A 27,453-nucleotide genomic window follows, 5' to 3' on the forward strand; every position below is an offset into this window, starting at 1 on the left:
CAAAGGGCACCGCTGGCCAGATGCAGGCCCTCCCAGGACACTCTGTTGGAGGGAGAGAGGGGAAAGAACTCATGGGCACATGCCCGTGGCTCAGTTGGTTTGGCACTGTCCTGTTCATCGAGAGGTCACTGGTTGGAGTCCCTGTAAGGGCACATGCCAGGGTTGCAGGTTCGATTCCTAGCAGGGGGTGTGCAGGAGGCAGCTCCTGATCAATGATTATGTTTCTCTCTCATTGATGTTTTATCTGTCTCTCCATCTCCCTTCCTCTCTCTCTCTAAAAAAAAAAAAAAAAAAAATCAATTTAAAAAAATCAATTTAAAAAAAAAAAGAAACTGAGACAGACCTCCTAACAGATGCAAGTCCAAGAGGACTTTGTGGGGAGGAAGGCACTCGGACACTCTGCTCCATGCCTCCAACTGGGTAGCCTTTCCCCGCCCTCCAAGCTGAAATGCTCGGTGGCACCTCCTCAGTCTGGGTGAACTTTACTTGGACATTTGATAGCTGCCTTAAAGCGCTTTGCTAATCTTCAAGAGACCAGGTGTGGACTCCAGACCTCCCCTGGGTGCAGGACTCGTGCAGAAAGGAGAAGGGCTGCCTCCGGGTGTAAAGGACCAACAGGACTCGGGACACTGCCCGTCCATGACGACTCAGGCTGGACGGAGGACCTGGGAGGCCTGGCTTCCCAGTTCCCACCTCCGCTGCCAGCACTGCCCTCAGGTTCCCCCAGGCTCTGGATCCCCAGCTCAGCCCTGCTCCCCGGGTGACGAGGCCCAGCCCTGACACTTACGGACCCTCCCAGGCTTTGAAGTCCCACCTTCCTGCTCCTCACATCTGACCATGGTTCCTGACCTGCTTCCTGCCTCACTCTTCTGGTGTTTAAGAGACTCACCCCCAGGGCACCCGACCCCAGGACCCACCCCTGATGGGGAAGTGATAGGAAGAGCATTGTGCACGGGTTTCCTGCCTTCTCTCGCTTACCCAGGCCACCCCTGCCTCCACACCCCAGCAGGGACCCCGGGAGCACTCGGGGAGGTCATGTGCCATCTTGGGTCACTCTCACAGTGTGATCTCTGGGGCTCTGCCTCCTCGTAGCCATCAGACCCTCCGAGAGTAGAGATCATACCTTCCCGGTTCAATAAAGGGTCACCAGCGGGAGGAGATGAAGAGAAATAGCCCGCAGACCCTGCCTCCTGCCTCCCACAGCCCAGCCCTCCCAACCACGGAATAACCACCCCAAAGGGACACTCAGATGTTGTCTTGGGCCCCATCTATGCATCCACGGGAGGGTGAGGCCAAGGAGCCGGGAGGGAACCCAGCTGGGGTCTCAATCATCCCGACCCCCACCACGTCTCTGGGGTGAGATGCAATCTGGTCTCCTCTGAGCTGGGCCACCACCACCGCCAGCCCCTGGGAAGGAAGAGCTCTAGAAACGGCAGCAGGGCATCTGGCCAAGGTCCTAAACCCAGACACCTGTAGGACTCGGGAAGGGTAGAAGGCACCAGAGGAGCTGCAGAGAACTCGCCCTTCCCCAGAGTATGGAACTGAACTGTTGGCCAAACAAGCTCATCTGGGGACAAAGAGGACCCACCAGCTAGTGATCCTCGATGAGGCACACCTCACTCCTCCACCTCACCTCGCAACCCTTCCGTCCCTCTTCCCCTCCCTGCTTCTCTTCTGTCCCTTCTTCCCTCTCCTTGCCTCCACCACCCTCACTTCTGGTTTCCCACTGAGAGCCAAGCAGCCATCACGTTCACATCTGACATTTCACACACTCTCGGTCCTCCTGCCAAAGCAAAGCAGTTCAGCCCCTGTCGTTTGCTAACAGACCTATTCACACCCCCAGCTCCCCCAGCAGCGCTCAGCTTCATCTCCCGTTAACTGAGCCGGGGCTCTGGAACGTTCCATCCATGAGGCTGGAGGTGCGGAGCCCATCAGCCCAGCCTCCTGGTGAGGGCAGAGCAGTGCGTCTCAGTAGCAACAGTCATGCCCTCGGAGAGGCCGAACACACTGCACCAGCGCCCCTCCAAAGCCACTGGGCCTCATATTTCAAATCAGGGAGCCGCCCACTAAGTATAAGGTTGAAACAATTTAGTAAAAAAAAAAAACTTAACATTTCCACCCTCAACCGTATTCTCTTTAATCTTTCAGCTCATCTTCAGAGGACTCTTATGGGAATTAATATCTCTTACAGAGAGGAAACATTTAGCTGAACTTCAGCAATTCCTTCTGAGCTGCCAGGTTTTTTTCTTTCCTGGTTAAATGCAAGTAAAATTGAATTTAACTATTTTTATTACAAAGGAACACAAGCAGTGCGATCCCATTTATTTATGTCTGTATCTGTGTAAGATGCCAAGATGTCTGGACGCTTAGCAAATGGTAAGGATGAATACGTCTGGGTGGTAGAATTATTATTAGGGTGTGTGTTTTTTACTTTCTCTGTGCTTTGCAATTGCTTGAATTTTTTATAATAAGCAATATACCATTTATTTCAAAAAAAAAGTCTTATAAACATTCTCTAAGAAAATACTGGGTTTTTTGTTCGATGCCACATTCTCACGGTTGGAGCCATCAGTGAGGATTCATAAATCACCTACTATGAGCATTTACTAAGCACCGACCACTACGTGTTTAGGAAGCACCAACTGTGGGCCCTTCTGCATCAGGCCCTGTGGCAGCAAGGATGGGAAGAACACGCCCTGTCCCGTTGGGATGTGAGCCAGGGCCGCCCTGGGCCAGATCCTCCCAGCCCTGCCCCATCCAACACCCCTGCAGTCTCACTTGCATGACACCCAACCACACAAGGGTCAGGGGGTGCTGGCAAGGCTTCTGGGCCTCACCAAGCTCCCCAGGAGCTCCTGAAGGGGACAGCCCCGACCTAGAGTGGATTAAATGGTGACCCCCCTTACCCCCCCCCCAAAAAAAGTATGTCCTGCCCAGGAACCTTCGGATTTGACCTGATTTGGAAAAAGGGTCTTTGCAGATATAATTAAGTTAACGATCTTGAGATGAGACCCAGGTGGATCCAGATGGGCCCTAAATCCTTGTAAGAGACCCACAGAGCAGAGATGCCAGGGAGAAGAGGAGGCCGTGTGTGGACGGAGGAAAGAGGGGAGTCCCCAGGCTAAAGGAATGCCTGGAGCCACCAAAAGCTGGAAGAAGCAAGCAAGGATCCTCCTCCTCTGGTGCCTTTGGAGGGAGCATGGCCCTGCCGACACCCTGATTTTGGACTTCTAGCCTCCAGAACTGTGAGAGAACGAATGCCTGTTGTCTTAGGCCACCGAGTTTGTGTCAAGTTGTTAGAGCAGCCCCAGGAAATAAATGCACACCCAAGGCCTGAAACTCCATCTCCACACCGAGCAGGGAATCTGCCAGGGGTCTGAGGGGAAAAGGACAACACGAGGTACGTACTGGGGCTCAGTATCCCTTCAGGAGCAAACACAGGACCCCCCACCTACTGTCCCCCAAGGCACCAGACACACTGGGCTTGAGTGTCAGGAGGGATGCCTGGCAGAACACCCCTCCTGAGTGGGTCCCAGTGCAGAGTCGACGGCAGCTGGAACAGGAGAGTGGGATAACCAATGAAACAATGCCACGAGCTCAGAGCCCATGAGAGTAACCACTAGCGTCCATTACCCACCAATACATCATACCTGTACGTGCCCGGTGCTTTCTGAAGCCCTTGCCCACCTGCTTCCTCCTGTAATCCTCAAAGCCACCTCATAGGGTGGGCTCAATTCTACAAATGAAGAAACTGAGATGACTGAACTGCACAATGTCTCGGAGTTGGTTACTAAATCCCAGGGCCAGGCCCAGGCCCCTGTGCCCCAGACCCACCACAATCCATCAGGAAAAGCAAGCAGGAAGCCATAGAGCCAGGGGCAGAGTGAGGGGAGGACAGCTGTCAGGCCTTCAAAGGCAGGGGGCATAACTAGGGCCAGAGAAGCGTGGGGAGCAGCCCCAAGGAGACACCCTGAACGCCAAGTGCTCTATCAGGGCACAAGGTCAGTGTCTGTCTAGAAATACAGACTCGTTTCAACAGTAGCCGCAGGCCAAAGGAATGAGGAAGGAAACTTGTGATGGGGACAAACAGTTCATAAAACACAGTCTAGCCCAGGAGGTTCACTTCCAGGTCAGGGGACATGCCCGGTTTGCAGGCTCGATCCCCATTGGGGGCGAGGGGGGAGCAGGAGGCAGCCTATCAATGATTCTTTCTCATCATTGATGTTTTTATCTCTCTCTCCCTCTTTCTTCCTCTCTGAAATCAACAAAAATATATTTTTTAAAAATAAGAAATTTTTTAAAAAATGAAACACAGTCTAAGGCCAACCTTGGGACTCTCCATACCCTTGAACTGTCCAGACCTTGCAGGGTGTTTCTGTCCCCCCGGGGACGGCCTGCACTGTGAGCCCTGATTGGCTCAGGGCAGCCTCACCGCGGGAACCCAGAACATGATACGGGATGGACGCTCCTCCCTTGAGGAGCCCTCCCCAGATCTGTCTGAGTTTGCGGTTCAGGACCTCGGTTTCCAGCCTTTTGCCAATCCCCCCACCCCACACTGTTATCCCAGTTTCTCCCAAACTCAGGCAGAGTTTGGGGTCTAACACACAGGGCTCAGGTGCGGCCACTCACACAAAATGCAATTTCAATGTCTGTTCATTGGACATGGAGAGACTCTTCAGCCGCGAGGACCCCAGCCAGGCAGGAAATCAAGGAGTCCTGGGGAGAAACTACCTTCACAGCGGAAAAACCGGTGTACTTCCTTCCAGACTTTCCCTGTAAGCACTGCTGTTCTCTGGAGGAGCGATGACTAACATTTCTGCTGCACCTGCTACATGCCTCTGTTCGAAGTGATAAACTTGCATCACTTCAATTAGTCCCCATTGCAACCAGGGGAGGCAGGTTCTCTTACATTCCTATTCTACAAAGGAGGAAACTGAGGCAGAGAGCACTTACACAGCCAGCAAGTGACAAAGCCTTCTGCCCAGGCAGACTGGTTCCAGAAACTATGTTCTTAACTACTCGACGTTGAGAAGAACCTTGAAGGGATCGGATCCAGGTCAAAGAGACTGGATTGGCCTCCATGTGGCCTGTCAGAAGGAAAGGGTGACAGGCTGGAGGATAAAGGAGAGGGGAAGCGGGTTCCCAGAGAGAGCATTCTGGAAGCCCAGCTGGCCTGTTCCCCAACGCAAAGGAGAGAAGGAATAAGGACCTGATGACCAGATGCCTAGGCCTGGGCTTGGGCTTCACTAGCAATTTCTAGGAAGCAAGGCTCCCCTGTGGGGCCTCCAGCTCCAAAGGCCAGGGGCCCAAGGCTACATGGAAGCAGTCAAGGGACTCTCATGTGCTGGTGGCTCCCAGTTCCCTAGAGAGAAGCCCTAGCTGTTTCGCAGAGCTAAGAACCACATCACATCACCACCATCACACTTATCATAATGATCATAATGATCGTAATGACTTGTTGAGCACCTACTACTATAGTTTAAGTTTTAAAAATTTGGCTCTCAAAAGAAATTTCAATCGTTGTACTGTTGATATTTGGCTCTGTTGACTGAGTTTGCCAACGACTGCACTAGCTACTTCCTGGATTCCTCACTCCTCCTCACACCTACTCCTCCAGGTGACCACTGTCCCCATTCCACAGGTGAAGATCGTGGAGGTGGGGGGGGGAGGGGGGTAAGTAACATGCTCAAGTGATTTGTGCAGAGTGATCTGGAGTGGCGAATAGGACAGCACAGGCTTCGGAGCCACACAGACAGACCTGACTCCAGATCCTGGCTCTGCATCACCAGCTCTGGAATCTTGAGCAAATCACTTACCCTCTTCTGACAATTTCAATCAGAGATGCCAGAAGTAATTCATCTCAAATGTCAGCGCTGCGGGGCTGGCCACGCTGCCTGCAGTGCTCTGTGGGAGGGCTTCTGACCCACGTCTACGCTCAGGGGAAGGAGTGCCGTGATCAATTACTAGCATCAGGGGCAGAAGGGAGGAGTGACAGCACAAGTGTCACCTATTTGCCATCCCTGATCTGGAGAAACACCACGGCTTATAGAGACAGCTACACAGATGCATGGGTGCACTTGGATACATACAGCCAATGGATTTTTGACTAAGATACCAAAGCAACTCAACGTCTTTTCAACAACTGGGTGTCCACATGGGACTAAATAGACCTAGACCCCTACACTGGGCTGTACACAATTAAATTAAATTGACATGGATCTTAGACCTATAGCTAAACTTATAAGACTTCTAGAAGAAAACATGATAATATTTGTGATATGGACTAAGCAAAGATTTCTTAGGAAACAGAAAGCTACAGACATAAAATTTTAAAAAAAAACATGAGTTAGACATCATCAAAATTAAAACTTCTGCTCATCAAAGACACTGTTAAAAAAAAAGAAATGAACTTGTATCCAGAATAGATAAAGAATGCCTACAAGAAGACAAACACCCCAATTTCCAAGGAGGATGAGGGGCAAAAGGAACTCTAAGAATGGTCAACAAGCATATGAAGAAGTGTTTGACAATATTAGCAAAATGCAAATTAAAACCGCAGTGAAATACTCCTACACACCCACTCGAGTGACTAAAATTAAATAACTTGACAATGGCAAATGTTGGCGAGGATGTGGAGCAGTAGGAATGTAAAATAGTACCACCATCTGGCACAACGTTTGGTTTCATATAGTTAAACATTTGCCCAGCGTTTGACCCAGCCATTTCACTTTCGGTACTTACCTAAGAGAAATGAAAACACATGCCCAAAACAAAACAATAAAACCTATACCAGAATGTTCATAGTATTTGGCTATGCATTATAGCCAAAGACTGAAAACAACCCGAGGGTCCCTCAATAGGAGAATAAGCAACCTGTGGTGTGTTCAGACAAAGGAACACACTGCTGACACGCTCAGCAGCATGGGCGAATCTCACAGAAATGGTGCTGAGCTGGACACAAGGAGTACACGCTACATGGTTCCTTTTGCATTGAGTTCCAGAACAGGCAAAACCAATTCACAGGGGAAAAAACCAGAACACTAGTTGCTTGGGAGGTAGTGGGTGGGAGGGAGTGGCTGTTAGGGGACATGAGGAACTTTGTGGGGTGGCAGATATGGCCTATCTCAGTTAAATCAGAATGTGAGTCGCATGGGTGTACCCTTTAATAAAAGCATACAGCCCTAGCTGGTTTGGCTCAGTGGATAGAGCGTCAGCCTGTGGACTGGAGGGTCCCGGGGTCAATTCCAATCAAGGGCACGACCTTGGTTGCAGGCTCCTCCCTGGCCTGGGCCCTGGTTGAGGCCCATGCAGGAGGCAACCAATCAATGTGTCTCTCTCATATCGATGTTTCTCTCTCTGTGTGTCTCTTCCCCACCCACTCTCTCTAAAAATCAATGAAAAAAATATCCTCAAGTGAGAATTAAAAAAAATTTTTTTTAATTAAAATAAAAGTATACAGTTAAGATTTATGCATTTCAATGTATGTCAACTTTTTAAAATCTGGCTACAGCTAAAGTGTAGCCAGATTTGCAAGAAGTGTAAGCTAGTTGACCTTAACACACAAACAAAATCAGGGACAACATACACATGTGCAGCTGTGCACACATGAGGGGTGGAGCCATGCAGGTGGTGCACACAAGCATCTCTGGGGTCTTGATGCTGCCAAGGGGCAGCCCTGCAGGTGCAGGCCAGGTGAGCCCTTCCTCACGTCTGCACTGCCCTTGGGCTCCCCTGTCCTCCGGCCTCTATGAAATCAAAACACTCCTGGAAGTGGCTCCTGAGATGGGCTCTGGACGGGCAACAGACATGGGTCTGTGTGGAAACCAGAGACGGCTCTCCCAGGGCCCACAGAGCATCAACAAGAGAGCCAGCTAACCCTCCCGCAGCGGTGGTGATGAGGGGAACAAACATTTGCCCTCTCCTGTCCCCTTCCAGGGCTTTCTCCAAGAAAGGAAAAACCAAACCTCCCTGCGGGTGTCCTTGAGCCCTTCCTGCCCCCGCCCAAGCGGCTCCCAACATCCTTCCCACAAATGCCTCCTCACCTGTTCATACAGACTTGGTAGATCTGAGAGGGGCTGACACCCCTCACTCAACTCTTCCCAGGAGAGGAGGGGGACACTAGGGGCCTGAGTTTGCGCTACAAGCTGGAAAGGAAACCCTGGCGAGGCCCAGGGAGAGAGACTGGCTGGTGGGCACTGGTGAGCCGGGAAGGGTGGCGGGAGGAGACCAGACAGCTGGGAACAACGAGAGGGTCCTCTGATATCCGCATTCTTCCCTGGCACCTGGAGACTTACCACCTGCCTGACCCCCTCTGAAGGTTTCGGAGGCATTTGTGAGTGAAGAGCAAAGTACCAAGGAAGCAAAGCAGGAACATGACTTTCTGGTCATCCCCACGGAAGGCACACCAGGCCTCCTTCTCCTCTGCTGGGAGGGAGAAGGTCTGAGCAGGGCCGCCCTCAGACTTGCACAGAGAGATGGAGGAGGTCTGAGCAGGGCCGCCCTCGGACTTGCACAGAGAGAGATGGAGGAGGTCTGAGTGGGGGCCGCCCTCGGACTTGCACAGAGAGATGGAGGAGGTCTGAGCAGGGCCGCCCTCGGACTTGCACAGAGAGATGGAGGAGGTCTGAGCAGGGCCGCCCTCGGACTTGCACAGAGAGATGGAGGAGGTCTGAGCAGGGCCGCCCTCGGACTTGCACAGAGAGATGGAGGAGGTCTGAGCAGGGCCGCCCTCCGACTTGCACAAAGGGATATGGAGAAGACTGAGCAAGGGTCACCTCCCACCTGACCTGGCCAGTCCGGGCCTCGTGGGGCTCCAGAGGCCAGTGTGATGGTTCAGATCGAGGTCACGTCAAGTCCCAGCATTGTCACCCTCAACAAAACGCACTGCACTGTGCGCTGGAGGATGACCTGGAGGGTCAGCCCATCCCCTTCACTTCATGAGCCCTGGACGGTTGCTGTGTGAGGTCAGTCCCAGGGGGGTTGGCCCAACCCCCTGTTCCCTCAGACCTGCACAGAGAGAGATGGAGGAGGTCTGAGCGGGGCCGCCCTCAGACTTGCACAAAGGGATATTCTCCAAGGGTCACCTCCCACCTGACCTGGCCAGCCCGGGCCTCGTGGGGCTCCAGAGGCCAGTGTGATGGTTCAGATCAAGGTCACGTCAAGTCCCAGCATTGTCACCCTCAACAAAACGCACTGCACTGTGCGCTGGAGGATGACCTGGAGGGTCAGCCCATCCCCTTCACTTCATGAGCCCTGGACGGTTGCTGTGTGAGGTCAGTCCCAGGGGGGTTGGCCCAACCCCCTGTGCTCGCCATCAGGGCCCCTTCCCGCTCCCCCACGGCCTCCCCATGAAGCTGTCCTCGCTCCTCTCCACCCCACTGAGAAGCGGCATGACACACTTGAGCTTGTCACATGCTGAGCCATATGGTTTCTTCTGCTCAGTTAAGGGCCCCGGGAGACAGCAGGTTCTTTGAGGGGTGAGGACTGCGGCCTCGGTGTGACCCCCTGGGACCCAGCACAATGCTGGGCACGCAAAGCCAGCCCTCCCTAAATGCCTGTTGATCTGGTATTTTTTGCATGAAAACCAGATCATTAAAAATGTGGGCCTGGAAACGATCCACAGTATTCCCAGGGAGACAGCCCCAACCCCGCTCCCAGCCCACCCTCCGCCATCCACAGTGTGAGTTCTGGCTGGGAACTGGGCCCTCGTTCAGCCCATCTGCTCGGCATCTCTTTGGTGGCTTTTTCTCAGTTTCGCATGAGAAAAAAAAATCCCCTTGAAAAAGACAAACAGCGAAGAGGTGGGGCAGGAGGAGTGGGACCAGTTGCAGCAGGCATGGCAGTGGGGGCAGTGGCCTGGGGGAGGGAGGGCCTTCTCAGGCAGGAGGCCGGCTGCTCCTCCAGCAGCCCCTCCCCAACCGAAGAAGCAGCTACAAGAAGGGCTGTCCCTGCATGTGGGGGTGGGATGAAAAGAGCACTTTACTAAAGACAGTTTGGGGCTTTGAGTTTAACTAAATCTGCTGGCTACCGTAGGAACACAAGTATCCTCAGAGGGTCCTTAGGTGAGTCATTTTCTATCCAGTTTATCTATAAAAGAAATGGACCGTCCATCCCTGACACTCTGCGGCTCCCAAGCTAATCAATACCAAAGGGGTATGCCTGCCACCCCTGCCCCACCTGCACTGCCAAGGAAACCAGGTGAGACCTTCCCCCACGGCCCAGACTCCCAGGGCCAGAGACCTGGAGAGGGTCCAGCCTCCACCTCGGGTGTCTCAGACTCCATCGTAAATAACAACCGGCAGGTCGGAGGCCTGATCTGCCTTCATGGCTGGTGGGAACCGCGGTCTGCGCATGTGATCCCACGTGAGGCTGATGGGGAAGGGTGGGGCTCCTGGCCCATCTTGAAGAACCGATGTCTATGAGCTTAACTTAGAGAAGTGTCTCTTGGACACAGAGGCTCAGCTGGGATATAAGATTCAAGCAAAACCAGAGAAATCGAAGATCAAGTGGAGGCTCCTCTGACCTGGACATCCCTACGGTCAATACAGCACAAACAACTGCCATCCAGCCTCCCGGCCAGGAGGGGGGGCCCACAGAGCAGGACAGTTGGTGCCTCAAGGAACTCAATGGAGAGGAGAGAAGCTTCGCCCGACCAGCAACAGACAAGTGCAGTCGCACAAAGGACACTCCCTCGGTGGTGAGCAGGCTGGTGAGGTAAATGAGGGTGATGGTTTTAAGTCCCACGTGGATCAGTTAGCTTTGCACAAAGAGAAAAATGTCCTGCCCTGACCAGTGTGGCTCAGCTGGCATGTCATGCTGCCACCCAGCCTCCCGGCCAGGAGGGGGGGGCCGCAGAGCAGGACAGTTGCTGCCTCAAGGAACTCAATGGAGAGAAGCTTCGCACGACCAGCAACAGACAAGTGCAGTCACACAAAGGACACTCCCTCGGTGGTGAGCAGGCTGGTGAGGGAAATGAGGGTGGTGGTTTTAAGTCCCACGTGGATCAGTTAGCTTTGCACAAAGAGAAAAATGTCCTGCCCTGACCAGTGTGGCTCAGCTGGCATGTCATCCTGTACACCAAAAGGTTTGGGGCTTAATTCCCGGTCAGAGCACATACCTAGGTTGCAGGTTCGATCCCTGGTCGGGGCAAGCGTTGGAGGCAACTAATCAATGCTTCTCTCACACATCAATGTTTCTCTATCTATTTATTATCTATCTCATGCTCTCACTCTCTCTTGCTCTCCCTTTCTTTCTCTCTAAAATCAATAAAAACATATTGAACAGGCGTCTAATTACAGCTTAGATACAGAATAAGCCCAAATGACAATCACAAAGAGACCCCTAAGTCCAGGTATACCACACACTGACCTCCCAATGCCAACCACAGAAGTGTCCTGAGTGTGAGTCCCCAGGGCAGCCCCTCGAATCTTTCTGCGTTCCCAGCTTTGACCTTAGTCTTGGGGCTTTGGACAGTCAAGTCACAGGCTGGGAAATTCCTGAGCTGAGTTCAAAGAGAAGGACAGAGCGCCCGGGGTTAGGGCTGCCTTCTGACAGTGGGTCACTCAGATTTCCCTGCAGGTGGCTGCTCTGTTCTGAGGCTGCCTGGGGTCTCACACAGGCCAGCCTCACCCCCTGACAGCTGGCCAGACCCTGTGCTGGCCGGAGCAAAGTAGGGTCCAGCTCCCAACGGATGTTCATATAATTTTTTAATGAATCAATGTTAACTAATAATTTCTTCCCTGTGCTCCAAATTCTCCATCAGTCCCCCTCTCTCCTGTATCTCCGTACACCCTGCTCCCTCCTTCAGCATTTCCACAGTCAGGTCTCCCGTCTCACAAGCGTTGTCTACACCCTCTGAGTCCCGCACCATCTCCACTCGCTCCTCACACACCCAGTCTGGTGTCCACTCCTCCTCCCTCCCCACAACTGTTCTCAGTTACATCAGCAGCAGCAACCTGGGCACTAAGCCCAAAGGCCACTGTGCACTGCACATTGTACTTGGCCTCTCCGAGCAGCTGACACAGCCGCCGCCCGCCCCTCCTTTGTGAATGCTCCTCCCACCATGTGTCCAGCCTCCTCCACACCAGCCCTGAGTCCCTCAAGGTGCTATCCCAGGAATCTTCTTACTCCATCCTCTCCCTGGAGAGTTCACCACCCCACCACCCCTACACCCCAAGCTTCAATCCCATCTCTATGAAAATGACCAGATTTTTACCTCCAGTCCAGACCCTCCTTCTAAACCTGGCCCCCAAATACCCAGCTGCTCACTGGCATCCCCATTCGTGTCTCAAGCATGTCCAACTCAGCACTTAGAAGTCAAGCCCTCGCCCTCCCTTCCGGGTCACTCCATCTCAGAGAAGGGCTGTACCATGTATCCCATTGATCCCACCTCTCCCAGATCCTCCTAGCTCAGGGGTGGGCAAACTTTTTGACTCGAGGGCCACAATGGGTTCTTAAACTGGACCGGAGGGCCGGAACAAAAGCATGGATGGAGTGTTTGTGTGAACTAATATAAATTCAAAGTAAACATCATTACATAAAAGGACCCAGCTGCCACTGGCATCCCCATTCGTGTCTCAAGCATGTCCAACTCAGCACTTAGAAGTCAAGCCCTCGCCCTCCCTTCCGGGTCACGCCATCTCAGAGAAGGGCTGTACCATGTATCCAGTTGATCCCACCTCTCCCAGATCCTCCTAGCTCATCAGTCTACCTCCTAGGAAATCTGAGACCTGACTTGTTTCCAAATAACCTCACAGGGCCTTCAGAGTCAGGCTAACTTCCTCTCCTCACTGGACTTCTGCAGAAGCCTCCCGACTCATCTCTCACTTTCCACTCTGCTCCTTCCCACCCGCTCTCCACACAACAACCGCGGTGATTTGTCCCATCATCTACGCCTCTGACTAAAACCTTCAATGATTTCATTGCCCTTCGGCAGGATGAAGCCCAATATCTTCAGCAGAACTTCCAAGGGTCTGACTCTCCGTCCCTAACGGTGGATGCTCTGGCCATGCTGGTCTCCTGGTTGGAGAAGTCATGGCTCTCCTGCCCCAGAGCATTTCAGAGGCCGCAGCAGTGCTTCTTGAGTGGAAAGTACATGTGAATGGGGATGGTGCTAACATGCAGATTCTGATTCAGTGGTCTGGAGGGAGGCCTGAGATCCTGCACTTCTACGGAGCTCCCAGATAATGCAGGTGTTTGTGGTCTCCTGGCCTCACTTCGAGTAGTAAGTGTCTAGAACACCCTCCTCCACCCTCAGTTGACTCCTGCTCAACTCTCAGGGTTCAGCTTAAACATCATTTCCTCAAAGAAGCCCTCCCTGACACTCTCCAAGATTAGGTTAGATTCCCCCTCCACAGACGTTATATTGTTCCCCCATTATGCTGTACTTCTCCTTTGGAATATTCACATCTAACTGTCCATCCCTCATTCTTAAAATTATTTTTTCAACTCTTGTCTCCCTAGCTAGACTACAAGTTCCAGAACAGGGACCACAATGTCACGTGGTCAGCATTCTTCTCAGAGTAACACCTAAATTTTCCTTTGAGAAGCCACCCCTCTCCCACTCTTGGTTCTTAGGGTTTAGATGGTGGAGATGAGACCAAGTCTAGCCAGTCAGAGCCTTCCATCTCTCTGGTTGCAATGATTGGTTCAGAGATAGACATGTGACCTAAGCCAGGCCAATGAGCTTCCTCCCTGGGCCTTTTGTTAGAACTACTGGGGAAAAGAGACTCTTCGCTTAGCAAGTAGGAGCAGCTGTCACATTCCTGTCATCACAGAGACAGAGTTTAACAAAAAAATGAAACCAATACAGGAAAGAGGTAGAAAGTGACAGATGTCATGGATGCAGCCGTGCCTGGAGTCTATACTTGCCATTAAGAAGGCAATAAATTCCCATTTATTCTTAAGCCAAAGTGAGTTATGTTTCTGTCACTTGAAACCAAGAGTCCTGACTAATACGACGTTCAAATAAATGTTGGGTGTTGAATGAATTACATGAGTATGGGAGCAATTGAAGACTGCCAAGAGGACTCAGTGACTCCTCCTAGGAAACTTTCAGAGTTCTCCCTGCACACTCCCGCCATCCATGAGCACAGTCAAGCACCCCACACCCCATCTTGCAGACCAACGTGCTGGACCTCACAATGGCCATAGGCTTCTCAGCAATCAGCCGTGCAAACAAGCCACCCAGCCCGTGGCTCAGATACAGCATTGACTAGGCTGATGAAGGTGGTCTGGCTGTCAGTGCTCCCAGGGCACCCCACAAGGAGGAGAGCAGAGAGGTCCTCAGTCAGCCCTATACCCCACCCACTTCTGAATCCTAGTCCAACCAGGGCAGGCGCTGGCTGCCATCCAGTGATATTGCCCCTCAGTGCATACCACACAGCTCTGTGCATGGTGAGCATTCAATATGAGATGATAATGGAAAGGTGGGTTTTTTATCTGCTTTCTTTGGGGGTATCACTTTGCAACAGATTAGTTCAGGGAAGAGGGGGTGCAACAGAGAGCAGCCCTAATTATCATCACACCGAACTGTCCATCCCTCAGTCTTAAAATTATTTTTTCAACTCTTGTCTCCCTAGCTAGACTACAAGTTCCAGAACAGGGAAGAAGAGAGCCCTAACTAGTTCCCCTGTGAGTCACCTCACAGCAGAGCTCCAGGACAGAGACGGAGGCTGGCCTCCATGTCCCCTCAGCTGATTCAGGCGGTGGGTGACTTCTTCAAAGCCAGCCCTCACCTGGCAAAATGCAAGGGAGGGAGAAAAAAAGGGAGGGAGGTGCATTGCTGCCTGGGCAGGGATACTGCCTGAGCCAAAGTCCTCCCTGAAGGCCACATCAGGGGTGTGTGGCCATGCCACCAAGGGGGAGTAGGGTAAAGGGGGAGGGGCATAGTGGGGGGAGGGAAATGGCCCCTCAGCTCCTTTCCAGGAATGAGATGGGCCTGGGCATGGGGACCTGGGATGTGGTTTCCCAGGAGAGAGACTTGTGAATAAAATGGTAACAGGAGAAGAATTACCCAGAACCTCTAAGGCAACTCTCCTGCAGGCACTGGGGTGACGGGGCCAGCCTAAGAAGGCCAGTGGGAGGCAGGTAGACCTGCGTACAAGTTCCATTCAAGAACCAGGAGATGCCTGACCAGTGTGTGGCTCAATGGTTGAGCACTGACCCATGAACCAACAGGTCACAGGTTGCGGGCAGGAGGCAGCCGATCAATGATTCTCATCATTGATGTTTCTATCTCTCTCTTTGTCTCCCTTCCTCTCTGAAATCAATTTAAAACCCATATCTAAAAATGTCTTAAAAAGAACCAGGAGGGTCCCAGCCCATGGGACCCTCCTTTCCCATCCCCAGGCCCTGGCCGCCCTTCTGGGCAGTGGCCCCTTAAGGCACTAGCCTGCAGCTACATGCTAAACCGCTCCCGCTTCCTCTTGCCTGGGGCCCTTGTTCCGGAACCCCACAGCTCCACAAGGCCTCTCACTAATTACCAAGCATCCTGCCAACCCCATCAGCCCAGTCTATTTCCTCACCCTAACACCCCTGGGTCTCAGTCACACTTCCCTCCCGCGCTGCTGAGCTCAGGTGAACGCTGCTTCCAGAGGAGGCTGGGCACCCCATGCCCTCACTGGGCAGGCGCAGCTGGGCCGGTGCCGAAACAAAGCAGAGCCTTGAGCTGCAACCCTCCTCACTTACCAGCTCTAAGTCTCTTACCTTCATGGTGGGAGGTGCCGTGAGAGGAGGGGACAGCGACCGGTCCGGCAGGGGCACATCCGAGCTGTTGGCCAGCTCCTGCTTCCTGTGAGGAGGCCACAGAACACAGAAGAGGTGAGTGAGGGCCTGCCCGCACCGTCCACTCTCTCCTCCAAAGCGCTGGGCTTGGGCACACAGTCCAACACACACTGAGCAAACCAGAATCGGGTGCATTTCCCAGCTGGGATGGAGTAAAACCCAGAGCAGGGCTGCTCCACGCGTGGTCCCTGCTCCAGCAGCAGGAACTTGCGAGAAATGCAAATTCTCAGGTGCACCCCAGACTCTCGGGTGACGGGGCCCAGGAATGTGCATTTAACCGTCTCTCCAGGTGGTTCTGACGCACGCTGAAGGCTGAGAGTCACGGGGCTAATGAGGTACAGGACTGGGGCTGGGTGGGAGAAGAAGGGGAGAGGGGTGAACATTTTCTATTCATCCTCTCTGTGGCCCCTCTGTCCCTCAACACACCACACACACACACACACACACACACACACACACGCACGCATACACACATACACACACACATACACACACTCCAGCCAGACAGCTGACCTTGGGAGGAAGGGGCTGCCTGCTTTGTGAGCTGCAGGTGAAACTTATTTTAGTCCCTGTGGGCTAGGACCACGGGGAGACGGCTAAACAGAGTTGTGTCACCATGACAACATGATTGCGACAGGTTCCCTGCTCTCGCACACCCCCCACTTTCCATCTGGCCCTTCCAGTGACCAGGGAGTGCGAGTGCACAGTCTGATCACCAGGCAGAATGTTTGCAGTAGGATAAGGCTTCGGGACGGCGGTTACGCAACAGCCAGCTGGGCAGAGCCCGGGGGAGGCCCCGGACGAGGGACTCTGGCGTCCTGGACGTGCCCTAGTTATGTCCTGGGACGGGAGGGAAGGCAAGGATAACAGTACGAGGAGCCTCAAAAGATCAGGATGAACCATCCAAGCCCCAACTTTGCAACTGTTTGCTTCTCCAGAGCCCCAGCCTGAAGCTGCTGAGTCAGCCCAACACCTGGTCCCCCTTAAACGACCAAGGAACACCCCCTGCCAACTCGAGAGAACGCGTCTGCACTTCTTTCCAGCCCACGTCCTGCCAAAGGGGGTCACAGCTCCAACCCCAACCTCCTTCATGAGAGAAGCCCACCCTGCAGAGCCCAGCCCTCTGCCCAGAGCACACCCTTGTCCTAAGCCCAGCCACCACCCTGTCCCGGCTCCTCTCAGCCAGACAGGCCCAGACTAAGAGAAGCCAGGCCAGGTGCCCCGGGCCCTGTCCACCCTGACACAACGCCTGCCTGCCCCGCAGCCTGTCCTCCAGGAAGCGCGATAAGGAGGCTGTGTGCACCTCTGGCTGGGAGAGGCTCCTGTGACCCCTTAACCTCAACCTGCCGACTCGCCCTCTGCTCCTCCATCTGCCTTCCTCCTCCTTTCTTTGGTTTTTTTAAATATATTTTTTATTGATTTCAGAGAGGAAGGGAGAGGGAGAGAGAGATCGAAACATCAATGATGACTGAGAATCATTGAGCGGCTGCCTCCTGCATGCACCCTTCTGGGGATGGAGCCCGAAACCCCGGCATATGCCCTGACCAGGAATCGAACCATGACCTCCTGGTTCATAGGTCAACGCTCAACCACTGAACCACGAGGCCCGGCTTTCCTCCTCCTTTCTTCTTGGACGTTGGCCTCACTCTGATGGCTGGAGAGAGGGTCTCCTCCCTCCTGATGCAGACTATAGCTAGCTCAAGAACCAGCAGGGCCAACACTCAGCACACGTACACACACACACACACACACGCGCGCGCGCATGCACACACACAAACACACACGAATGAACGCAGCTTCTTCTACTCAGCACACGTACACACACACACACACACACAAACACACACGAATGAACGCAGCTTCTTCTAGCTCTCAGCCAGAACCACCAACCTTCCCTTCCACCATGGGATCCAGCCTGGCTGCTCCGGCCCTCACCTGCCTGTGGTCCACCCAGGCCCACCCCTCCTGCCACTCTGCCCTCTCCCAAGCAGCCACGGTCCCTCCTCTATGGGCTGCACCCCTGAGAGCCATGGTGGGGAAAGGGAAGGGAGGAAGAATGATCAAGGATGAGGAGCACCACCCTCAGGTCCCCTGAGGTGAGGACAGAGGAAGGCAGCTCCCCTTGGGGGCTGGGAGCCTGGTAGGAAAAAGCATGCAGGGAGGGGAGGGGAGGCAAGCCCCCGCTCCACCCAGAGACTAGAGGACAGCTGGGGGTTAGCTGAGGACCTCTGGCCTGCTCCCCTGGAGATGGCTTGTGGGCCAACCTGACCAATAGCTGCCCTGGCTCTCCAAAAACACACGCTCTAGGGGAGGGCAATACTGGCAGGTTTTTACACCAGTGGCCCAGGGACTCTCGTGTACATGGTTCCCTCCATAAGGCACAAGATGTCCACTCCCATGAGGCCAGAGCAGATGCTCCCTGCATCCCAGACAAAGGGCCCCGTACCAAACCCTCCCTGGACTGAGCCCTCTCCCCAGCGCCAGCCTGTTTGCCCCGGATGCTGGAATAACCTCCAGGGAGCGGTGAGGACTCTCAAGTGGGAGCTCAGGGTGTCTCCCACCAGAAGGATTTCCCGAGCGACGCTTGGAGCCTGGCCCTGCTGACACTTGACTTTGGACTTCTAGCCCCCAGAACGAAGACAATAAATGTCTGTTATTTCAAGCCCCCCCCCCCCCCAACTTGGTTACGGCAGCCCTAGGAAACAAAACACTGCCCAAGTCCCAGGCTCTAGCCTTGGCTTTGTAACTAGAGGACCCAAAACAAGGAGGATGGAATCCCTGCTTCAGCCTCGCACCCCTGCTGTGGTCAGCTGGGCCCCACCTTGTCCTGCCCCGGCCTTCACAACCAATGACATTCGAGTGCCAGCCACCCTCCCAAGGACAGCCAGCCCGGCCGGCTACTGGCTGGCACTGAGATAAGAACTACAGTGCTCGATGCAGTTCCAGCCCTTTCTCAGGCAAACGTCACACATGAGTAGGTGAGAGTGACACGGGTCTATCAAGGGGTGACCTTGAATCTGATCTAATTTTTATAAGTAAAGAGTAAATTATTAGCAGAGGTGGGACCCTCACTATTCTCTGTAACATCTTTCTAGTAGCCCACAGTGATCTTGACATGTATCATAGCAGTGAGACTGGAAACTGCCCCTTCAACTAAGACAGCCAAATGCCCACCTGCGGCTCTAAGGACTCGGGGTCCAGGACCCCCACAGGGACGCACAGGAGGAGGGGCTGCTGATGGGAGTGGAGGAGGGGGGAGGAGGGCAGAGAGAAGGCCGAGGAGGAGAGGAAGGGCATTCACTCAGCTAAGAGCAGGTGGTAAGAGCAGGTGTGAATGGACAGGACAGGAGCCCTCCTCCCGCCTAAGGGGGTCTAGGGCACTGCCCACTCAGCATGCCTCCCTCCTGGAACCACATGGCACTGAGCTCCTGTACTCAGCGTTCCTTCCCCAGAGCCTGGGCGATCCTGGGAGGGCTCAGGGAGGCCAGGAGAGGTGCTTACTGGCTTTAGCCAAATGAGGTTCTAGCCACCTTTAGCCAAATGCAAATCTCAGGAGGAAATGATCAAAGAGCCTGGAGGGGAAGCTGAAAAACCAAAGGACAATTCATCCAAATGGGGCTGTTTGTAGGGAACTGGACAGGCCCCGGGGGGCAGGGGGAGGACCCCACTTTCAGCACCCAGGCATCCAGGGTCCTCACCTCCAGCCTCCGTTGGCTCTGCCTCAGACCCTTTGAGATCCTTGCAGCCATCATCCCTCACACATTTCTATGAAAATGCCCTACACTACGAATCAAGAGATTCCTGGGTTCAAGTCCGGCTCTTCTTGCTACCCCACTGTGTGACCTTGGTTAAATCACCTCACCTCTCTGTGTCCCAGTTCCTTCATCTGCAGATGGGGGTGACAATGGTCTAAGGAATTAAAAGTAATGGCTATGAAATGAAAAATAAAGTCCTCTATAAATGTAGACCATTATTATAATCATCATCTTTATTGTTATCATGACTCATAAAATGGTGATCCGGTCTCCTTGTAGAGAGAGAGAGAATCAAGGGTCCAGGACTGTTTAAATGTCTTTGAAAACATTTCTGGCATCTCAACTAAGCACCAATTCTAGCCCCAGGGATCTCCTCTCAGGATCATAACCGTCGGTTAATAATCAACAGGGAAAATGCCCACCTACCACCGGACGGCTGTGGGCCAGGTTTAAGCCCGCCCTCCCCTTGTCGGCATCTGCATCTCCCCCCACACCAGCCTCCCGCCAGCCACCACACTGGGCTCTGCTTTCTCTCCCTTTCCAAACAGCCAGGCTAGAGACATGGAGACAGCTGGCCACTGCAAAGAGCTTCGGGGAAAACCAAACCCAGAGGAATGGAAAACATCACTCACAACAGCCCAAAGGCAGAATAACCCCAGTGCCCATTAGCCAACAGGCGGGTAAACAAAGTGTGGTCTTTCCCACGAGGGAATATTACTCAGCCATGAAAAGGAGAGAAGCAGTGAGACATGCCACAATGCGGACAACCTCGAACACGGAACGCTTATGTGAAAGAAGCCAGACACTAAGGGCCACATATTGTATGATTCCATTTACATGAAATGCCCGGAACAGGCAAATCCAGAGACAGAAGATAGTCAGTGGCTGTAGAGCTGTGGGAGGAGGGAATAGGCAGTGACCGCTCATGGGCCTGGGGGTATAGCGTGAGGTGATAAAATGTTCTGGAACTACACAGTGGTGATGGCTGTGCAATGTTGTGAATATACTGAAAACCGCTGAATTATCCACCTTAAAAGGGTAAATTTTATTACATATAAGTTGTATATCAATTTTTTTAAAATATATTTTATTGATTTTTTACAGAGAGGAAAGGAGAGGGATAGAGAGTTAGAAACATCGATGAGAGAGAAACATCGATAAGCTGCCTCCTGCACACTCCCTACTGGGTATGTGCCCGCAACCAAGGTACATGCCCTTGACCGAAATCAAACCTGGGACCCTTGAGTCCGCAGGCCGACGCTCTATCCACTGAACCAAACCGGTTCGGGCTGTATATCCATTTTTTAAAGGAAGGAGAGAGAAGGGGCTGACTGAGCTCCACTGCTGTCATCCTGCTGTTTAACTTCTTCTCCAGCTGCCTGTGGTGCCCACGGGGCCAGGCTGTGTGCAAGTTCTTGCTTTACGGCGATGCCTGAGATGCTGAGCAGCGTTTCCTTACTACTCCCCCTGTTGAAAGCAACATCTTATAAGTGAACTGTAGCTCAATAAAAATGAAGGAAGGAAGGATGGAAAGAAGGAAAGATTGAAAAGAGGGAAAAGAGTGCTCCCAGCACTCTTAAGTGCATACAGCAGAGTCATCCCCTGGGAGAGACTTTTAGAGTTCTAACTGCACATTTCTACATCCTATATAACCAACTAGACCATAAACAATAAGAGATGAAATAACATTGCCCTGACCAAGTAACCCAGTTGGTTAGAGCGTCATCCTGATACACTAAGGTTGCGGGTTCAATCCCTAGTCAGGGCACATACAAAAATCAACCAATGAATCAATGAATGCAGAAATAAATACAACAGCAAATTGATGTCTGTGTGTGTGTCTGTGTGTGTGTCTGTCTAAACATCAATAAATAAAATTTTTAAAAGAAATAAAATAGCATTAACATAATATAAAAAATAAAGAGCTTCAAGAGAAATCATCATATGAAACGGACACAATTGGTAAAGAAAGGAAATCAGAGGCCAGGATGATGACAAGCTGGACTCTCAGAGTCTTAGCAAAAACCTCAGCTTTCCCCTCTGCAGAATGGGCACACTAACTCACAACTCCTATGAACTTCCAACTTTCCTGCACAGGACTCAGAAAAGTGTGCTCAGCTTCTCCATGTGACGAGTCTTAGACAGTTTTCGTGATGACTGAGAACTATGTGCTCACTGGGCCAGCTGGGCCAGGGGGATGGCTGAGTGGACCGGGCTAGGTGGGGGCTGAGGGCCCATGCCCAGAGGAATCCACCTTGCTGCCTTTAGAGACGCAAGGCCCAGTGGCACAATCACGGAGCCCTCATTCTACCAGCCAGCAGTGCTGCGGCATCCCCAAGGGTGGGAAACATTCCAGAAGTTCCATCCATGTGTGCAGGACACCCTGGCAGCAGGCTGGAGCAGAGGGCCAGGCTCGGGCCTCAAGGGAGGCAGGTGGGCAGTATGTGCAATGGATCAAAAGCACTGGCTTTACGGTCCGACAGGCTTGGGTTAGAATTCCAGCGCCACCCGTGACCCTGATCGGCCAGGTCACCTCTCTGCCCCTCAGCCTCCTCATCTGTAAAATACCAGCACCCGACCAGGCGGTGTGATCAGGCCTGTAACCTGCTCAGCACAGGGCCTGGTCCTCAGCAAAAACGCAGGCCTGGTCGCCACTGTTACTGTTGCCAAGGCTGCTGTCAAGTGAGCTGGAAGGAGTGGGCCTGATGGAGGGGCCAAGGCACAGTGCCAGCCAGAGGGTGGAGGGGAGGCAGGGACGGCTTCTAATCTGGGGAACACAGATGCCCACATACTTTGGACACAGCCTGGGAGGCAGGGACAGGGGAGCACAGCCATTGTGTGGGGGCCACCAGGTCCTGCACATACACAAACCCCAATGGAGACCCAGAGGTGAAGACGTGAGTGTCCACCCCGTGGGGGCCCATGTGGACGGGGAGAGAAACACGAGCCCAGCAGAGCTGGCAGAGGGGTGGAGGGAGGAGAGGGGTAATGGCATTCGGGAATGAGGCTCCAGCAGGTGGAGGGAGAGCCCCCGATGCCCCTGGGAGACCCCCTAAGAGACCCCCGCGGGAAGGAGCAGGTGTTGCTCACCTGTCGGCACCTGGCACCCTGGACTTTGGAGTCACAGCCTATCCCCGTGCATATTCAAAGTGGATCCTGGAGATTCGGAGCACCACCTAGACCAGTGATGGCGAACCTATGACACGCGTGTCAGAGGTGACACGCGAACTCATTTTCTTGGTTGATTTTTCTTTGTTAAATGGCATTTAAATATATAAAATAAATATCAAAAATATAAATCTTCTTTTTACTATGGTTGCAAATATCAAAAAATTTCTATATGTGATACGGCACCAGAGTTAAGTTAGGGTTTTTCAAAATGTTGACACGCCGAGCTCAAAAGGTTCGCCATCACTGGTCTAGACCTTTGATAATTCACAACTCCCCAGGGGATGCAAAACAGCAACCTTTCCCCCACCACCGTGCACACCCAACCCCAGAGCTCATGGACACAGAGACCAGCAGCCCGGGACAAACACTATAAACCATCAACAGCCCAGTCACAAAGACAAGAACACTGAGGCTGGAGAGGCGGACAAGCTGCACAGATCCCAGGCCACCTCAGCAGGATGTGCGGGAAGAGAGTAGTCACATACCAGAAAGCACCGCTGGTTTCTACATGAAGCCTGCACGCCAGGGCCCTGTGTGAGGGGAGGGAAGGGGCAGGGGCCCAAGGGCTCTAGGTGCCCAGTAAGGAGTGGACTGACGGCAGAGGCCAGGGCTGCAAAGGAGGTGTGCCAGGTGTGACTGACCACCCCAGGCCATGGCCTGGGCATCAAGCTGTGGCTGCATGAGGGACCAAGGGAGGCTCAGGAAGAAGTGAAAACTAGCACACAGTCCTGAAGGCTTAACATGTCCTAGGTACCGTTTGACGTGATCCCCATATCCTATCTCATTTAATACTCACGACAACCTTTGCAACGAGTATCATTAATCCCACTTTACAGATGGGGAATCTGAGACTCTGAGAGTTAAGTTACTTGCCCAAGTTCCCACCACTGGAGAGCAGCAGAGCAAAGCTTGGACCAGGCAGTCTGGCCCACAGTCCCCGATGTAAACCTCTGTGCCCACTGCGGTGGGGAAGAGCAGGAGCCCACTGAGAGAGCGCCCCACCACACCTGCCCAGAGTGGGGCACATGCTGCCCCACTGGCAGCCGAGATGATCTGGGGTGGTCTTGATTGTCATAGTTGGTTATTGATCTTCTGCAGTGACCTTCCATTTGTGATAAGGCCACTCTGATTTTCCTTTTATGGTAGTGACACTGCCTTCGAAACCTAGTTTATTCATGGTTTTACACTGAGCCAGTTAAAGGAAACGAGTAAGTAACTAGCACAGGTGGCACACAGACATGATGGAAACAGTGATGGTGGTTTGCTGATGGCTGAAATTTGGGAACCAGGCACTAAGCAATCTGACTGTATCTGTGGGCAAAGGGGAGCAGCAGGTTCCGGAGGCAGGGCCTGTCTGACCTGCAGGGCTTTGCTGGAGGGCTCCATGGCAGCAGAGAGGCGGACAGAGGGACAGGAAGGGGAGGAGGCGGAGGGAGGAATGAATGGGAGGGGCTCCCCTGTGCTTATGGCCATGGAAATGAAACAAGAGGGTCAGATCCATAAGGCATCTCAGAGGCAAAATGAAGAGCACTTGGTGACTGCGGGTAAAGGAGGAAGAGAGTGCTAAACACGTGAAAAGACTTCTGAAAACTGAATGATCAATGCTTCAACCATGACAGGGACGAAGGAGAATTGGGTTTGCAAGAGACAGCTGATAACTCACTCATTCTGGTCACACTGCATGGCCCCTGGGACACCCAGGTGAGATCCGAGAAGAACTGAAGCCTAAACAGAGAGACAGGTGTGAGGAGAACAAAGGTGGAGGCTGAGGCCATAGGAGGAGAGGCTGGCGGGGGGGCTGGTAGGGCTGAAAAGGCCGAAAGGAACAGAAGTGCTCAGTGGGGACTGGAAAGGAGAAGTGAGAGAGGGAGGACCCCGCCCGGATGGAGTGGAGTGGGGAAGCTGAGGGAAGGACGAGTGCCTGGGAGTGGTGGCAGGCGAGTCACCCCGCTGTACAAGAGGCTCCATTTTCCCGGCACTGAGGACATCACTAACCTACGTGCACGTCTCATCCAGCCCTTTACGCAGCGCATCCCCTGGAAACTGCCGCGTGAGCAGCTTCCGACACGGGGTCAGCGGTTCTGCTTGGCACGGCCTGGCCTCAGTTGAGGGAGCTACGTCATGGTCAGAGCAAAGGCGGCCAGCTCACAAGGTCACGGCCTCAGGCAGCTTCAGAATCAAACTCGCAAAACCATGGAGTCAAAAAGCACAGAATAGCAGCATCTTCCCGGCCTGCTAGTATTTCTTGACCTGGATGGCAAGTGCATGGGTGCTTATTTTATGATTTGGTTTGGATGTATGACACCTATCACAATAAAAAATAATTTTAAGTAGTTCTCCCTCACTTCCCTAGGAGCGATATATATAATTATGCATATGAATATGGATATAGAGACAGAGATAGAAATAGATATAGTCTTAAGCCTGTTGAGACTTCCATGATGAACATATCAAATTGACCACATGCATTGCATTTATTATGCTTCTCTGAAGCCCCTTTGAAATAATAGTGGGGTTTTTTTGTTTATTTCTTAAAGTGTGAACTGACAAAAGCAAATGTAGTGGAAAAAAATTCAGCCTACAAGAGATCACAGGCATCTGGAAGACAGACCAGGATGGATGACCTGGGGGAACCCACCCCCCAACCTATCCCTCCTTCACCAGCCAGATGACCTCTCCAACCCTCAGCACCATGAGAAACTGAATAATCCGTCAGAAAAGACCACACCTGGGTTCCTCCAATGGAAAGGCAACTTGCTACCCAACCATCACCCTGCATGGAAGCCCCCAGGGGGCACACCAGCCCAAGCACACCGAGTCCCCAATCCACTTTCTAGTGCCTTGCTTTTGGGTACAGAGAGTCGGCTAAGGATGGCCAGACATCCAGAGGAACCTGAAGAAAACAGACAATGTAAGGAACCAATGGAAACGTTAAAAATACTATAAATTAAAACCTTCAGAGAGAAAACATTTTGTATCCATGACATGAAGAGAGAGTACTATAAAAATGTAATGATCAGGAAAGAGAGAGACCTTAGAAAACAGAAATATGATTGAAATACTAAGTTGAGGAAGTCTCCCAAAAAGTAAAACAAAAAACAAAGATATGGAAATAAAACAGAGAAGATAAAAACATCAGAGGATACAATATCTAACCAATAAAGGTTCTAGAAAGACATTATGAAGCAGAGATGAGCCATCCATTGCCAAGGCAACCAATAAAATGGGTGTTGTTTCACCATAATCGGAGCAAATTATCAGAGAAACAGTACAAGAACATTTCCCAGAACTGAAAGACTTGAGTCTGGGTCCACCAAGTACCCAGCACATGAATAACAAAAGATATATTCCAAATATTGTCGGGAAGTTTCAGAACACCTGGGTAAATGAAAAATCCTCAACAACTCCTGAGAGAAAATATAAATACACGCCATATGCAAAGAAATATAAAGCATCAGATCATTAGGCTTTTCAACAGCAACTCTAGAATCTAGTAGGCAATAATGTAATACCTTCAAAATTCTGAAAGAAAATTGTTTTCAACCTAACATTTTATACCCAGGCAAACTATCAACCAAGTGTGAGAGGAGAAGAGACTATATGGAGTATGCAAGAGCTCAGAAATTTTTACTCCCTGCACCTTTTCTTGCATTCAGAAGCAACAGCCCAGTAGAGAACGAGCTCTGAAAGTGAGATCTCCTGATGGAAAGAATGAAATTGACAGGATATCTAATGGGTGCAAGGTTTGGGCAGAAAAAAAATTAAGGAATTATGGTAGAAAAAATAGAAAAACATAGGTACATAGAAAACTATGCTAATAGGGAGAACATGAGTTAATCATTAACTCAGGGGGGAAGGTTAAACAAAAAAGAAAACCTAATTATAGCACCCTCTTTGGCTCAACAATAAACAATATTTAGATAGTCATCCTATATAACAAAAGGCTAATATGCAAATAGACCAAAAAACAAAACAACCGAACAACCGGTCACTATGACATGCCCTGACAACCAGGGGGTGTGCAAAGAGCATGGCGGGCATCCGCAGCAGGCGGCAGAGCAAGGAACGTGGTGGGCGTCGGTCAGGGCGGGATGGTGGAGCAGGTGAGGAGGGACACCAGACCAAGGCAGGGCGTCGGTCACTGTCATCAGGGTGGTTACTGCCTCTGCTGGTTACTGAAAATTCTTTGTTCCCGCACGCAGCAGTCCCGCCCGGCACTTGCACCTGCTGCCAGCACTGGCCCCACTCACACCAGCTGCCGGTGCTGGAGCTGCCGCTCACACCTGCTGCCGGCACCCAGTGCCGACCCCAATCGCTCCGCGCCATCACTGGGTGTGAGCAGTGGCTGCCAGCCCTGATCACACCTCAGGGTTCTCCACCTCCCCTGCTCCTGAGGGGCGATAGGGGAGCTCCCGCACGCAGCAGTCCCACCCGGCACTTGCACCTGCTGCCAGCGCCGGCCTCACTCACACTAGCTGCCAGTGCTGGAGCTGCCGCTCACACCTGCCACCGGCACCCAGCGCCGACCCCAATCGCTCCGCACCATCAGTGGGTGTGAGCAGTGGCTGCCAGCCCTGATCACCCCTCAGGCTTCTCCACCTCCCCTGCTCCTGAGGGGCGATAGGGGAGCAGCCACTGCTCGCACCCACTGCTGGTGCCAGCCCCGATTGCTCCACAACATCAGCAGGTGCAAGCAGGGCCAGCGCCATCAGCGCATGGGAGCAGTGGTGGCGGAAGGGCTGCC

The 27,453-nt window shown here is 52.5% G+C and overlaps 1 protein-coding gene across 12 annotated transcripts in view; it reads right to left on the reverse strand.

Moving 5' to 3' along the window:
* Positions 1 to 27,453, reverse strand: part of RAP1GAP2 (RAP1 GTPase activating protein 2) — a 234,108-nt gene that overhangs the window by 94,319 nt on the left and 112,336 nt on the right. For all 12 annotated transcript variants that reach the window (XR_001359646.1, XM_014529236.1, XM_014529230.1 and 9 more), the window contains one exon: positions 15,706 to 15,790. Coding sequence is in view for 11 of the 12 variants with exons in the window: in XM_014529236.1 (XP_014384722.1) it covers positions 15,706 to 15,790 (85 nt within the window). In the remaining variant the exon portion in view is untranslated. The remainder of the gene's footprint in view (positions 1 to 15,705; positions 15,791 to 27,453) is intronic.

This window comes from Myotis brandtii, unplaced genomic scaffold (genome assembly GCF_000412655.1).
Source record: "Myotis brandtii unplaced genomic scaffold, ASM41265v1 scaffold1167, whole genome shotgun sequence".
NCBI lineage: Eukaryota > Metazoa > Chordata > Mammalia > Chiroptera > Vespertilionidae > Myotis > Myotis brandtii.